Below are 13,613 nucleotides of genomic sequence, written 5' to 3' on the forward strand. Positions count from 1 at the left end.
GTTGTGTATGTCCTCATTGTTCCTTCGTCCTACCAGACCTGTATGTCCTCATTGTTTCTTCGTCCTACCAGACCTGTATGTCCTCATTGTTCCTTCGTCCTACCAGACCTGTATGTCCTCATTGTTCCTTCGTCCTACCAGACCTGTATGTCCTCATTGTTCCTTCATCCTATCAGACCTGTATGTGCTCATTGTTCCTTCGTCCTACCAGACCTGTATGTCCTAATTGTTTCTTTGTCCTACCAGACCTGTATGTCCTCATTGTTCCTTTGTCCTACCAGACCTGTATGTCATCATTGTTCCTTCGTCCTACCAGACCTGTATGTCCTCATTGTTCCTTCGTCCTATCAGACCTGTATGTGCTCATTGTTCCTTCGTCCTACCAGACATGTATGTCCTCATTGTTCCTTCATCCTACCAGATCTGTACAGTGGATATAAAAAGTCTACACACCCCTGTTAAAATGCCAGGTGTTTGTGATGTAAAAAAATTTGACAAAGATAAATCATGTCAGAACTTTCTCCACCTTTAATGTGACCTGTAAGGTAAACAAATCAATTGAAAAACAAACTGAAATCTTTGAGGGGGAAAAATAAAAAATAAAAAACTCAAAATAACCTGGTTGCAAGCACCTTTTGATTCTATTACAGCACTCAGTCTTTTTGGGTAGGAGTCTATTCGCATGGCACATCTTGATCTGGCAATATTTGCCCACTCTTCTTTGCAAAAGCGCTCCAAATCTGTCAGATTCACTGTGCACAGCCCTCTTCATATCACCCCACAGATGTTCAATTGGATTCTGGTCTGGGCAATTGGAGTACTGCTGGGCTGAGCTGGGCGTCACCTTTCTAAATTGTCTTTAGGAGTCATGTAATTAGTTGAATTGAGTTCACCTGTGTGCAACCCAGGTGTTTCACATTATTTTAGGTTAAATACACCTGTATCTATATCCATCTATCATCTATTTAAGTCTGTCTGTCCGCTTGTCTGCCTGTTTATATAATGTGTCATTCAGTAGTTTCTCAATTTGGCCTGCAGGTGGCAGCGTATGACTTCAACCTGCCTGTGACGGTCAACGGCCTTGGGCGGTCCTCCTCCTCCTCCTCCACCCCTCCTGATGTCCCCGGGTCCTCTTCTTCCAGGGCCCGACTTATCGTCAGCCCGCGGCCCCAGCCGGTCACCATAGTGTCGCTGTCATGCCGGGTGCAGGCCACAGGTAAGAAGCACAGGGGTATGGGGTCAGAACCTGCCTCAGATGCAGACCTGAAGCATTGACCTGAGCAGATGGACTGACCAGCTGAATTCCAGGAGTAAACTAGACACTAACGATCCTAGACACTTAAGACTTCTGAAAAATGCTCTGAGGACAACATCCAGTGCGTGGTTGAGGAACTGGAATGAGCAGAAATGCATATAATTCACAAGGTGTATATTATCACTAATATATTGTTGCAATAATAATTGTTTTCATGTCTATGTGTTTCTTAGTCCTGCGAGCACCTCTGGAGATGTCCTTATCAAGCCTTCAGTTCGACCTGGAGCCTATAGGCTCGCTTACCAGTCCTACACAAACTCAGGTATGTACAATAGATCGATTTGCCAACTGCCATTTTCAAATCTCCCCAATTTCACTCATCGCTCAATGCTGGGCTAGTAAACTGAGGGGCAGTTTGAGTACTGCTGGGCTGAGCTAGGCGTCACCTTAAACATCTCTTTGCATCTCCTCTCTGTTTCTTGGTAGTCTGTGGAGCTGAGGAACGTGTCAGAGAAGAAGGTGGTCTGGAGGTTTGATTGCGCTGCTGCAGCACCACCAGGAGGGGGCAGCAGTGAGGGGCCATTCGCCCTTTCCCCTACAGCTGGAACCCTGGAGCCAGGCCAGCGTGTCTCTGTCACTGTGTCATCTGACACAGGTAAACACCTCCTACCTACAGTGGATATAAAAAGTCTACACACCCCGGTTAAAATGACAGGTTTTTGTGATGTAAACGAATGAGACAAAAAGAAATCATGTCAGAACTTTTTCCACCTTTAATGGGACCTATAACGTGAACAATTCAATTGAAAAACAAACTGAAATCTTTGAGGGGGAAAAAATTAAAAAGTGTGCACACCCTTAAACTAATACTTTGTTGAAGCACCTTTTGAGTTTATTAAAGCACTCAGTCTTTTTGGGTAGGAGTTTATTAGCATGGCACAACCTGACTAGGCAATATTTGCCCACTCTTCTTTGTAAAAGTGCTCCAAATCTGTCAGATTGCGAGGACGTCTCCTGTGTACAGCCCTCTTCAGATCACCCCACAGATGTTCAATTGGATTCAGGTCTGGGCTCAGGCTGGGCCATTCCAAAATGTTAATCTTCTTCTGGTTAAGCCATGCTTTTGTGGATTTGGATGTGTGCTTTGGGTTGTTGTCATGCTGAAAGGTGAACTTCTTCTTCATCTTCAGCTTTCTAACAGATGCCTGAAGGTTTTGGTGGTATTTGGAACTGTTCATAATTCCTTCCACCCTGACTAAGGCCCCGGTTCCAGCTGAGGAAAAACAGCCCCAAAGCATGATGCTGCCACAACCACGCTTCACTGTGGTTATGGTATTCTTTGGGTGATGTACAGTGCTGTTTTTGCACCAAACATACCTTTTGGAATTATGGCCAAAAAGTTCATCATTGGTTTCATCAGACCATAACACATTTTCCCACGTGCTTATGGGAGACTTGACGTTTGTTTTTGCAAACTTCAGCCAGGATTGGAATGTTTTGCTTTGTACGAAAAGTCTTCCATCTTGCCACCCTACCCCATTGCCCATTCATATGAAGAATATGGGAGATGTAGTACACAGCCAGTACTTGCCAGAAATTCCCACAGTTCCTTTAATGTTGGTGTAGGCCTCTTGGAAGCCTCCCTGACCAGTTTTCTTCTCGTCTTTTCATAAATTTTGGAGTGACATCCAGTTCTTGGTAATGTCTCTGTTGTGCCATATTTTCTCTACTTGATGATGACTGTCTTCACTGTGTTACATGGTGTTATCTAATGCTTTGGAAATTCTTTTGTAGCATTCTCCTGACTGATATCTTTCAACAATGAGGTCCCTCTGATGCTTTGGAAGCTCTCTGCGGGCCAGAGCTTTTGCTCTGAGATGCAACTAAGAACAGTTCAGGAAAATCCTACTAGAACAGCTGAACTTTATTTGTGATTTATCAGAGTCACTTTAAATGATGGCAGGTGTGTTATGAATTCTATTTAACATGAGTTTGAATGTGATTGGTTAATTCTGAACACAGCCACATCCCCAGTTAACTTATGCAACCAGGTTATTTTTTATTTTTACCACTCGAAGATTTCATTTTGTTTTTCAATTGAATTGTTCACATTTATAGGTCACATTAAAAGTGGAAAAAGTTCTGACATGATTTATCTTTGTCTCATTCTTTTACATCACAAAAACCTGGCATTTTAACCGGGGTGTGTAGACTTTTTATATCCACTGTTACTCTCTGTCCTCAGCGCTTTACAGCCCTCAATAAAGGGCCTGCATGTTTACCAGTTTACTGGAAGATTAGAAGAGGTCTACATGTGTGTTTCATGCATTGTGTTGTTGGTGGTTTTCCATACGCTTCCTGTCTTGCAGTGGACCAGATCAGTGTATCCATCCCTCTGTTTCTGTCTGAGACTGGAGTAGAGGAGCAGGAGAAGGGAGAGAAGGGGGGAGTTCCTAACCCCTACAGGATGCTGTCTCTCAGTGCCTTGCCTCACCTCCCCTGCATCACCTTCCTCCCACCTCGGGTCCTCCTCACCCCTGTCCCACTGGACACACCCACTACCACCACCGTCTCACTACTGCCCACAGGGTTCCCTAGGTCTGTATCCACCCACCTCCACCCATCTGACCAAATGTACCCACTCACCTCCATCCATCTGACCAACTGTCCCACCCACCTCCACCCTACCAACTAGCTGTACCTACTCTCCTCCTCCCATCTTACTAACTGTCCCACCCACCTCCACCCTACCAACTAGCTGTACCCTTCCACCTCCACCTATTTGACTAGTTGTACCCACCCACCTCCACCCATCTGACTAACTGTACCCACCTCCACACATCTGACAAGTTGTACCCACCCACCTCCACCCATCTGACTAGTTGTACCCACCCACCTCCACCCATCTGACTAACTGTACCCACCTCCACCCATCTGACTAACTGTACCCACCTCCACACATCTGACAAGTTGTACCCACCCACCTCCACCCATCTGACTAACTGTACCCACCTCCACCCATCTGACTAACTGAACTCACCTACCTCCACCCATCTGACTAGTTGTACCCACCCACCTCCACCCATCTGACTAACTGTACCCACCTACCTCCACCCATCTGACATCTAATGTACTTATGTATTCAGACCCTTTATTCAGATGTTTGTAGAAGTGCCTTGGGCAGCAATCACAGATTAGGGTCTTCTTGGGTATGCCTGTACCAGCATTCCACACCCGGATTTGGGCAGTTTCCCAGTTTCCTACTTTCCTTGAAAATCCTCTTGTGTTATCAGATTGGATGGGAATTGTCAGTGAACTGTCATCTTCAGGTCTCGCCTAAGATTTTCAGTGGGGTTCAAGCCATTCAAGCCAATACAATCTCATACCTGTCCCAAAGCCACTCTAGCATTGTCTTTTCCATGTGCTTTGGGTGGTTATTGTGCTGAAAGATTAATTTTCACCCCTGCCTGTGGTCCTGGGTGCTCTTGATCAGGTTTTCGTCAAGGACCTCTCTGCACTTTTTCCATTCATCCTTCCCTCAGTGCTGACCAGTCCCCCAATCCCTTCTGCTGAGAAGCATCCCCATAGCATAATGCTTCCAACACCATCCTTCACTGTAGGGATGGTATTAGACAAATGATCAGTGGTACCTTGTTGTTGCCAGACATAGCGCGTTGCATCTAGGTCATTTATAGTATACATTCATTGTTTAATTTTCTCGTCAGACCAGATAATCAAAGGACAAAGGATGCAACTGAGCTCAATTTGGCAAAGGGTCTGAATACCTATTTACATGAAAAATGTTGTTATTTAAGTTTCACAAAATTGGTGCAAATTTTCAAAACCTTTTTTCCTTGTCATTATGAGGTATTCTGTGTAGATTGATTAGATTTGAACAAAAAATTTATGAATTAAGTCTGTAATGCAAGAAAATGTGGAGAAAGTCCCTTTATAGTGTCGTTATTGAGTAATAGATTAAGTCCATCTTGGCCCTTTGTGACCTTTGCTTTCTGACCCATGCCCCCTCTCTTGTGACCCCAGTGGTAGCTGTCTGCATGTGAAGATAGAAGAGGTGGTTCTGGAGGATGGCAGTAGGTTGAAACCCCTCTCTGTCAGCCTCCCCCACAATGGCATCATCCCAGCCCAGACCCCAATCACCTGCACAGTGACCTTCTGCTCCTCACAGCCCCTGGCCCTCAGCTCACACATCACCTTTCTGGACCAACTTGACAACCGGTGAAGATAGCGAGGATTCTAGATCTTTCTCTGACTTTACATGTGTCTGTTTATCTCTCTCGCTATGTACTGTACTATACTGTATGGCTTCCCTTCTTCCTCTCTCTTCTAGCTGTCTAAATCCCGTTTCTATTTGTAATGGTTTAAATTCTCTCCACCTCGTCTCTGTCTCTCTGGTTAGGTTCCAGGTGGAGGTTTGTGCCACAGCAGATAACTGTCTGTTAACCGTATGGCCCTATCTGGCTCTGCACTGCTCTGAGCAACAGATAGTCCTTAAGAGTGGTATGTCCTCCTGTCCTCTTCTGTTCTGCTCTGTCGTATTCACTTCCCACAGTGCATTGGACAGTTGTCAGTGTTACCTCAGGGTGCTACGTAACCCGTGTGGCTGTCACTCAGGTCCTCTAAGCGGCTGCGGCGGTGAATCAGGGCGCCCGGAGGTGACAGGAAAGGCGGTGCTTCATCCACGCTGCTCGCCCAGTCCCCTCTCGTGCTACACCTCCTCTTCCTCCACCTTCAGTTTACTCGCGTCCACCAGCACCTACTTCATCTCTGGTGAGACACACTCCGCTAGCTGCGCAAGACTAAGCCCGAGAACATTCCTATCTACCCCATGGAACATTTCGTTCTATCTAGGTTACTTGTTACATTGTTTCTGTGTGATACTTTATTTGTAAAAATGTTTTCCTGTCCTCAGACTCTGTTGGTGAAAGCGGTAAGAGTGGGAGTCCAGGGTCAGGACTGGGGCCTGAAGGGAAGGAGGACTGGCCCCAGAAGGTGAGAGAGAGTGGAGGAGAGAGGGATGGTGAGGGGGTCGTGACGGATCAGCTGCCCCCGGGTGTGCCAGTCTTCCCAGAGCAGGACTCAGAAGAGGGGCTCTACCACCACCGTGTCCTGCAGGTGACCACCCTATAAGCAAGCTGTCAGAACACCTCATGAACAAAGAGTTTAGAACTGAATGTGATTGATGGTTTGATGGATTGATTCGTTGCAGGCTGTACAGAAATGGTTCAGTCAGTTTGGCTGGTCCCGGGCACCCAAGCCCATCTCCCTACCACACACTCTCAGGAAGTAGGTGGACTCATCTCTTTTGAATCCTGTATACCTAGTTTTGTTTATCACCTAAATCAAAATGTCTTTCTCTGTCTCTATCTCCATGTCTCATGTCTTTCTCTGTCTCTATCTCCATGTCTCATGTCTTTCTCTGTCTCTATCTCCATGTCTCATGTCTTTCTCTGTCTCTATCTCCATGTCTTTCTATGTCTTTATCTCCATGCTTTCCGTTCTCTCTCTCTGCCTGTCTCCCAGAGCGGTGTGTAAGACAGTGGGCTCCAGTTCTAGTGATTATCATGTGAGCCTCGGTAAAGACAAAAGGACCATCTATGACATGCTGCATCATCTCAGCGGGCAGACACTTCCTGGTGTGAACACCAGCCAGTCGCTGCCCGGTACACTCCCTGAGCGTGTGCGGCAGCTCATCCACCAGCACACAATGCTGTTGGCCTTCCTCAGGTATAACACATGCGCGCGCACACTCACACACTATGTTTTTGTAACTTGTGGGGAACAGGAAAACAAAATTCCATGCTCCCTTGCCCTAATCTTAACCCTAACCCTAACCTTAACCTCAGCAAAGTAAACATTTTTGCCTAAACTTTACCTAGATGTAATGCCTTACCTTAACCGTAAACCTTATTAACAACCCCTGGACCTTAAAGAAACCCCAATTCAAACTCTAAAGTTAATTGTAAGTTTGACCCTAAACCTAAACTCTGTGCTGGAAGTTTACTTTTGATTCGTGGGGACCAGAAAAATGGCTACATCTTTACAGATAAGGCAGTCCTAATGACTCAGCTCACTTCTAGAGGTTTCTAACAGGCATACACCCTGTTCAGTCCCAGACTCATTGTTTTTTGTTATGTTCAGGATCCAAGGAGCCTGTTTGCCCCATATCAGGCCTGAGTACCTGTTAGACTCTCAGGAATTCAGTCACTGGATCTCATTACAGGTAAACAGGCACACATCTGGATATACCCCGGGACACCTAGACACACATCTGGATATACTCAGGGACACCTAGATACACATCTGGATATACCCAGGGACACCTAGACACACATCTGGATATACCCAGAGACACCTAGACACACATCTGGATATACCCAGAGACACCTAGAGACACATCTGGATATACCCAGAGACACCTAGATACACATCTGGATATACCCAGAGACACCTAGATACATATCTGGATATACCCAGGGACACCTAGACACACATCTGGATATACCCAGAGACACCTAGAGACACATCTGGATATACCCAGGGACACCTAGACACACATCTGGATATACCCAGGGACACCTAGACACACATCTGGATATATCCAGGGACACCTAGACACACATCTGGATATACCCAGAGACACCTAGAGACACATCTGGATATACCCAGGGACACCTAGATCCACATCTGGATATACCCAGGGACACCTAGAGACACATCTGGATATACCCAGGGACACCTAGACACACATCTGGATATACCCAGAGACACCTAGACACACATCTGGATATACCCAGGGACACCTAGACACACATCTGGATATACCCAGAGACACATAGACACACATCTGGACATACCCAGAGACACATAGACACATATCTGGACATACCCAGAGACATATGGACACACTGTGAACTGGATCTGTCTCTCCCAGGCGCCGCTAGATCAGAACAGGATTTTCTGTGGCTCCAACACCTTTGAGTTGTTAAGTAAACGGGCTTGGACTGATGTTCTGCTGCAGACCTATAAGGCAAGTCCTCCTTTTCCTTCTCCTGCCTTCTTCCTTTTCTCTCCCTGTGTTCCCTCCCGTTTCCTTCCTTTATGTGCCCTTCTCCTCACCAGGTGTTTGTTCTGCCGCGGGTGACTGAGAGTCCTCTGTCCACGGTTCTCCGGGGCTGTGACCAGGCCAGCTTGGAGAGGCATATCCCCAGAATCAACCCCGAGCCCCTGTCCTCCAACGTCTACTCCACCTGGGAGAGGAGGCTCCTCACCTGGCTTAACCTGCACTACCACTCCATGAGGACCATCATCTGGAGTCCACAAACCTGTGCTGGTATGGAGGGAGGTGTGTGCAGAAAGGGAATGGAGAGGGTGATTGACTGAAACCAGAGGCGGAGAGGCAGACAGAGGGGGAGAGAGGGGGAGAGAAAGGGCAAGGTAGAGAGACAAGAAGATCCCATGTAGAAGTTGATTTCTAGTCTTTTGCTTCCTGTTCTGCTCTGCAACCAGCAGACGTCCCATCAGCCCGCTGGGTGGTGAACTTTGACCTGGACCTGGCAGACGGGCTGGTTCTGGCTGCGGTGCTGGCAGCCTACTGTCCCTTCTTGGTGGGTGATTTCACTTCTGCCCTGTTTCAGGTCCGCGCGGACCTATCATTTTCATAAAACAGTAGTCTGGAGGAACAGAACGGATTTGTTCGTTGTGCCGCTTTGTTTCTGCCGGTTATCCGTGCTCCTGGACAGGGGGAGACAGATATTACCATGTCACGTTTCCTTGTCTGCTGTCTCTGTCTGCTCAGATCTCCGGCCACCTCCAGAGGATGTATACCAGCAGCAGCCGTCTGGACCAGAACCATCACAACAGCGTGGTCCTGTGCCGGGCCTTCACACAGCTCGGTCTGGACGTGGACATACAGGTACCGACGGGCTCAAATGAACACGCCGACACCGGTGCTGGAAACCTGTTCACAGTGACCAGCCGTCATCCTGGGTTCCTACGGTATTATATTGGCCCTTTGGTTGTTTGACCTCTGGTTACAAGATGTGTGTGTGTGTGTGTGTGTTCAGCCCACAGACCTGTCAGACCCTAACCCTGTGCAGATGTTAATGCTGTGTGTGTGTCTGTATGAGCGGCTGCCACAGTATCTCCCCAGGACAACCATCACTCTGACCGGCACCCTGCACCACACCTTCACCAAGCAGGTGTGTTCCTGCAGGGTTGGACAAAAACCGTGTAGCTAAGGCCTTCTGCGATGGCCTGCATTAATGGCATATTCAGCGTTAATACTTACTAAACACATCTGGTTACATTTTATATGTGTGTTTGTGTGTGTGTGTGTGTTTGTATGCGTGTCCCTGCATGTGTGTGTGTCTGTCTTTGTGTGTCTTTTGTTTGCATCAGGTGCGTCTGAAGAGCTCGTGCTCCAAACCGGTGATGTACCAGGCTTTCATGGTGGGGAAGGAGGCCCATCTTTTCTGCCTTCCCCAGGGGCCTTCCATCATCATCCCTCCCAAGTGAGCTTTCCTCTTTTGCCCTGGCTTGTCCCCAATCCCTGCTCTGGTCAAAAGCAAAACCACGTCCACGGACGCCAGTCTCATTGCTGCGATGAGTCTGGATCTGTGCACCAAACTATCTCAGACCAGAGCCCAGGACACAGATTTATAAAGCGGTGCCTTTTGATTGTCTTTTAGATGATTTGTTCGAGGTTTTAGGTTATGCATAAAACCCCTTCCTCCTCTCCTTTCACTCAAACAAGTAATTTAAAGACAGTCTCAGACTGAAATATGTAGCGAACGATAGAGCAGTGGAATACTTTAGTTTGAGTCATCAGGCACATTCCCCTGATTCTTCTGAACCTCTGGATATTATTATTATTGGATGTTGTTGTTGGTTTTAACCATTTCTACCCTAATCTCCAGTAGGGAGGGTTGTGTGACAGTGAAGGTGCTGTACTTGTGTTCCTTGAACCCCAACTTCACTTCTCAAATGCCTGTCAATGTTTTTGCCTGTGGCACCAATTGTGTACTGTTGCGAGTATTCCAGGACAGGAATTAAGAAAACAGAGCAGTAAGTTTAACACTTTAAATCCTTGACCTGTCCACTAGGGGTCGTGTTGTCGAGTTGACAGTCCAGTACACCTGTAAATTCCTGAGGCCGATGGAAGCGGTGCTACTGTTGACGTCACGCTCAACGAACGGCCCCCCTGGGGTCACTATGGCCTTCAGAGTCCAGACCCAAGTCACAGAAATCAACCCCAGTGTGAGTTTAACACACACGGACATACCCACACACTTCTTTCTATCCTTGTGGAGACCTAACCCTGACACCGATATCTATGTTCCCCTTTCCCTAACCTCAACTTCAATAACCTAACTTGTATGCCGAAACATACCCTAACCCTAATGCTTAACTCTAAACCTAACCCTAATGCTTAAATCTAAACCTAACCCTAATGCTTAACTCTAAACCTAACCCTAATGCTTAACTCTAAATCTAACCCTAATGCTTAACTCTAAACCTAACCCTAATGCTTAAATCTAAACCTAACCCTAATGCTTAACTCTAAACCTAACCCTAATGCTTAACTCTAAACCTAACCCTAATGCTTAAATCTTAAAGTAACTCCAATTCTAACAGTACACCTTATTATATGTTTTTCCCTAAACTTAACCCCAAAGCCAAAAATCAAATTGTCCCTAGTGGAGACCTTCCATAAATCTTGTGGGGACCTATATTACATTATTTTCTATCTTTGTAGGGGTGACAAGTACATACAGACGTGGATCACAAACCCAGACATACTCTGTCCTCTCCCGCTACCCTTTATCCGTCCCTCTTCACTTTCTTACAGTAAACCTCTTCTCTTTCTTACTGTAAACCTCTTTACTTTCTTACAGTAAACCTCTTCTCTTTCTTACTGTAAACCTCTTCACTTTCTTACAGTAATCCTCTTCACTTTCTTGTAGTGGCACGCCTTACTTTTGACTGTTTATTTAAGAAAACACACAATACATGTAAATGTGTGAACAATACAAATAAATATGGTTCAAACGATGGACCACGCTTTCACTGATGTACACCTTGTTTCAAACATGTTCACGCGTTTACATACATATTTCAACGGTCAAAAAAAGTGTTGCTATAGTCTATTTCCCCAACTTAATGAGCAGTGAGGCTGTGGTCTTGGACATAAAGGGCTTGGATTGGATCTGCCCCCGTTCCCCTGGAGTGTCTTTCGTACTACACTGGAATTGGTTGCCTGGCCCTAAACCCGCTGTTCAGCTGTCAGTAGAACAACGAATCAGTCGGACACGTACCTACAGTCACTTACTTCCTGCAGACACCGGGGCTCGCTGTCCACATGGCACGCTAGTCCCTACGAAAGTGCACTACATAGACCAGATCTCTGTGAGCCCTTGTCAAAGGTTTGCTCTCTCCGGGGAATAGGGCGTCCTTTGGGGCGGGGGCGGGGGCGGGAGTAGCTTGTCCTCTGAGCCGGCGGTGGTTCTCCGTTCAGTGTGGCAGCTCCACGGGGGTGGTGTTCACCGTTCGGCACCTCATTGTGTTTCTATGGTGTTTCCACGGTCTGTCCAGGCTCCACTGCCTGAGATGGGCTGTTAAGCGGTGAAAGACTTACAAGGGTTTTATAATAGATTTCCTTCCCCATTCAATTTCAATTCGTAATCTTCATAGGGACGAGAAACGCCCATGATTCCAATGTCGAAGCAAATTTTAAATTAAAGAAATGACCGAATTTATAAGCATGCTATGGATTATTGGACAGGGAAGTGGTGAAAGATAGTGGAGTGGGTGGAGAGAGTGGATGGGGGTGGAGTGGGTGGAGAGATTGGAGAGATTGGAGAGGGTGGAGAGGGTGGAGAGAGTGGAGTGGGTGGAGAGAGTGGAGAGGGTGGAGAGGGTGGAGAGAGTGGAGTGGGTGGAGAGAGTGGAGAGGGTGGAGAGGGTGGAGAGAGTGGAGTGGGTGGAGAGAGTGGAGTGGGTGGAGAGAGTGGAGAGAGTGGAGAGAGTGGAGTGAGTGGAGTGAGTGGAGAGAGTGGAGAGAGTGGAGTGAGTGGAGAGGGTGGAGAGGGTGGAGAGGGTGGAGAGGGTGGAGAGAGTGGAGTGGGTGGAGAGGGTGGAGAGAGTGGAGAGGGTGGAGAGAGTGGAGAGAGTGGAGAGGGTTTTTGCTGGAAGTGCAGTAGGTTTCAAACCCACACTGAGTCTGTACATCCAATCCAGAGACAATGACTTGACCACTGGTCCATCCAAGGACGCCAAACTCTGAAGTTCTAAGTGATCATTAAAGAACATTTTCAAAAGGATGAAGGCATATAGATTTATTATTAAATATGTATTATTAGCTATGTACACTGATAACAATGTGCTTATAGTTAATAATAATAATGATTAACAAAGGAAATAAAAATATTTATTGTGTTCTCTCTCTCCATCCAGGGGATAGTGAAGTGTAAATCACCATGTTACCAGCAGAAGGAGCTCCAACTGAAAGTAAAAAATCCTTTCAGCAGCGATGCCAGTTTCAGGTGTGTTTGTGTGTATGTGTGTCAATTGTGAGACACTCATATCCAGAGTGACTTAGCTACGGTTTCATGCTTTTTTCCCGACAACCCGGGCGTGGTGTCATGTCCTACTAACTGAGCACAGTGGGACACTGTTGTGTGAGCCTTGACCTCAAGTCCTGTGTGTGTCCACAGTGTGGTGTTGGTGGAGTCCAGAGTCAACCTGCTACAAGCAGAGGAGGGGAATCGATTCAGCCATGAGAACCTCCTCCCACAGGTCACATCTAGGACTCCCTGCAGTTCAAACAATAAGACCAGGTTACTACACACACACACACACATAGTATACACACGTACATAGTATATACACACACACACAGTATACACACACATACACACACAAGCACAGATATTCAGAAATTCTCAAACCAGGCACTTTTCTCTTCAGTCTCTTGTGGTTTTGCTAGGAGTGTATTAATGTGCAGAAACACACACAGACACACACACACACACACACACACGTAGACACATTCACCCTTCTCTTCCTCTATCATCTCAGAAACAGTGGGGGAGGCACTAATACACTAATGATATGATAGTTGTGTGTTTCTCCTGTCCCACACTGTCTGCCAGTGTACAGTATGTGTGTGTGTTGTGTTGTGTTGTGTGTGAGTGTGTGTTGTTGTTGTGTTTATTATTCACAGGCAGAGGTAGAGCTAATCTCTGGAGTCTGTTCTCTGTTAGATCATTAAAAGCTTGTTTTTGTCTTTTATTCATACATCAAGGCCTCATCTTCAAAGACTTCCTGCAGACAGAAATAT

The 13,613-nt window shown here is 46.6% G+C and overlaps 1 protein-coding gene across 1 annotated transcript in view; it reads left to right on the forward strand.

Annotated features, from left to right (window-relative positions):
- Positions 1–13,613, forward strand: part of LOC105022575 (cilia- and flagella-associated protein 47) — a 42,535-nt gene that overhangs the window by 10,114 nt on the left and 18,808 nt on the right. Inside the window, exons 21-40 of the mRNA XM_034289695.1 lie at positions 1,039–1,216; positions 1,489–1,577; positions 1,742–1,910; positions 3,625–3,853; positions 5,297–5,491; positions 5,673–5,773; positions 5,888–6,043; positions 6,186–6,388; positions 6,483–6,559; positions 6,797–7,000; positions 7,415–7,496; positions 8,208–8,303; positions 8,396–8,618; positions 8,783–8,880; positions 9,072–9,188; positions 9,340–9,474; positions 9,674–9,786; positions 10,378–10,531; positions 12,728–12,816; positions 12,988–13,110. Of these exons, the coding sequence (XP_034145586.1) occupies positions 1,039–1,216; positions 1,489–1,577; positions 1,742–1,910; positions 3,625–3,853; positions 5,297–5,491; positions 5,673–5,773; positions 5,888–6,043; positions 6,186–6,388; positions 6,483–6,559; positions 6,797–7,000; positions 7,415–7,496; positions 8,208–8,303; positions 8,396–8,618; positions 8,783–8,880; positions 9,072–9,188; positions 9,340–9,474; positions 9,674–9,786; positions 10,378–10,531; positions 12,728–12,816; positions 12,988–13,110 (2,831 nt within the window). The remainder of the gene's footprint in view (positions 1–1,038; positions 1,217–1,488; positions 1,578–1,741; positions 1,911–3,624; positions 3,854–5,296; positions 5,492–5,672; positions 5,774–5,887; positions 6,044–6,185; positions 6,389–6,482; positions 6,560–6,796; positions 7,001–7,414; positions 7,497–8,207; positions 8,304–8,395; positions 8,619–8,782; positions 8,881–9,071; positions 9,189–9,339; positions 9,475–9,673; positions 9,787–10,377; positions 10,532–12,727; positions 12,817–12,987; positions 13,111–13,613) is intronic.

Source organism: Esox lucius, chromosome 22, assembly GCF_011004845.1.
Source record: "Esox lucius isolate fEsoLuc1 chromosome 22, fEsoLuc1.pri, whole genome shotgun sequence".
NCBI lineage: Eukaryota > Metazoa > Chordata > Actinopteri > Esociformes > Esocidae > Esox > Esox lucius.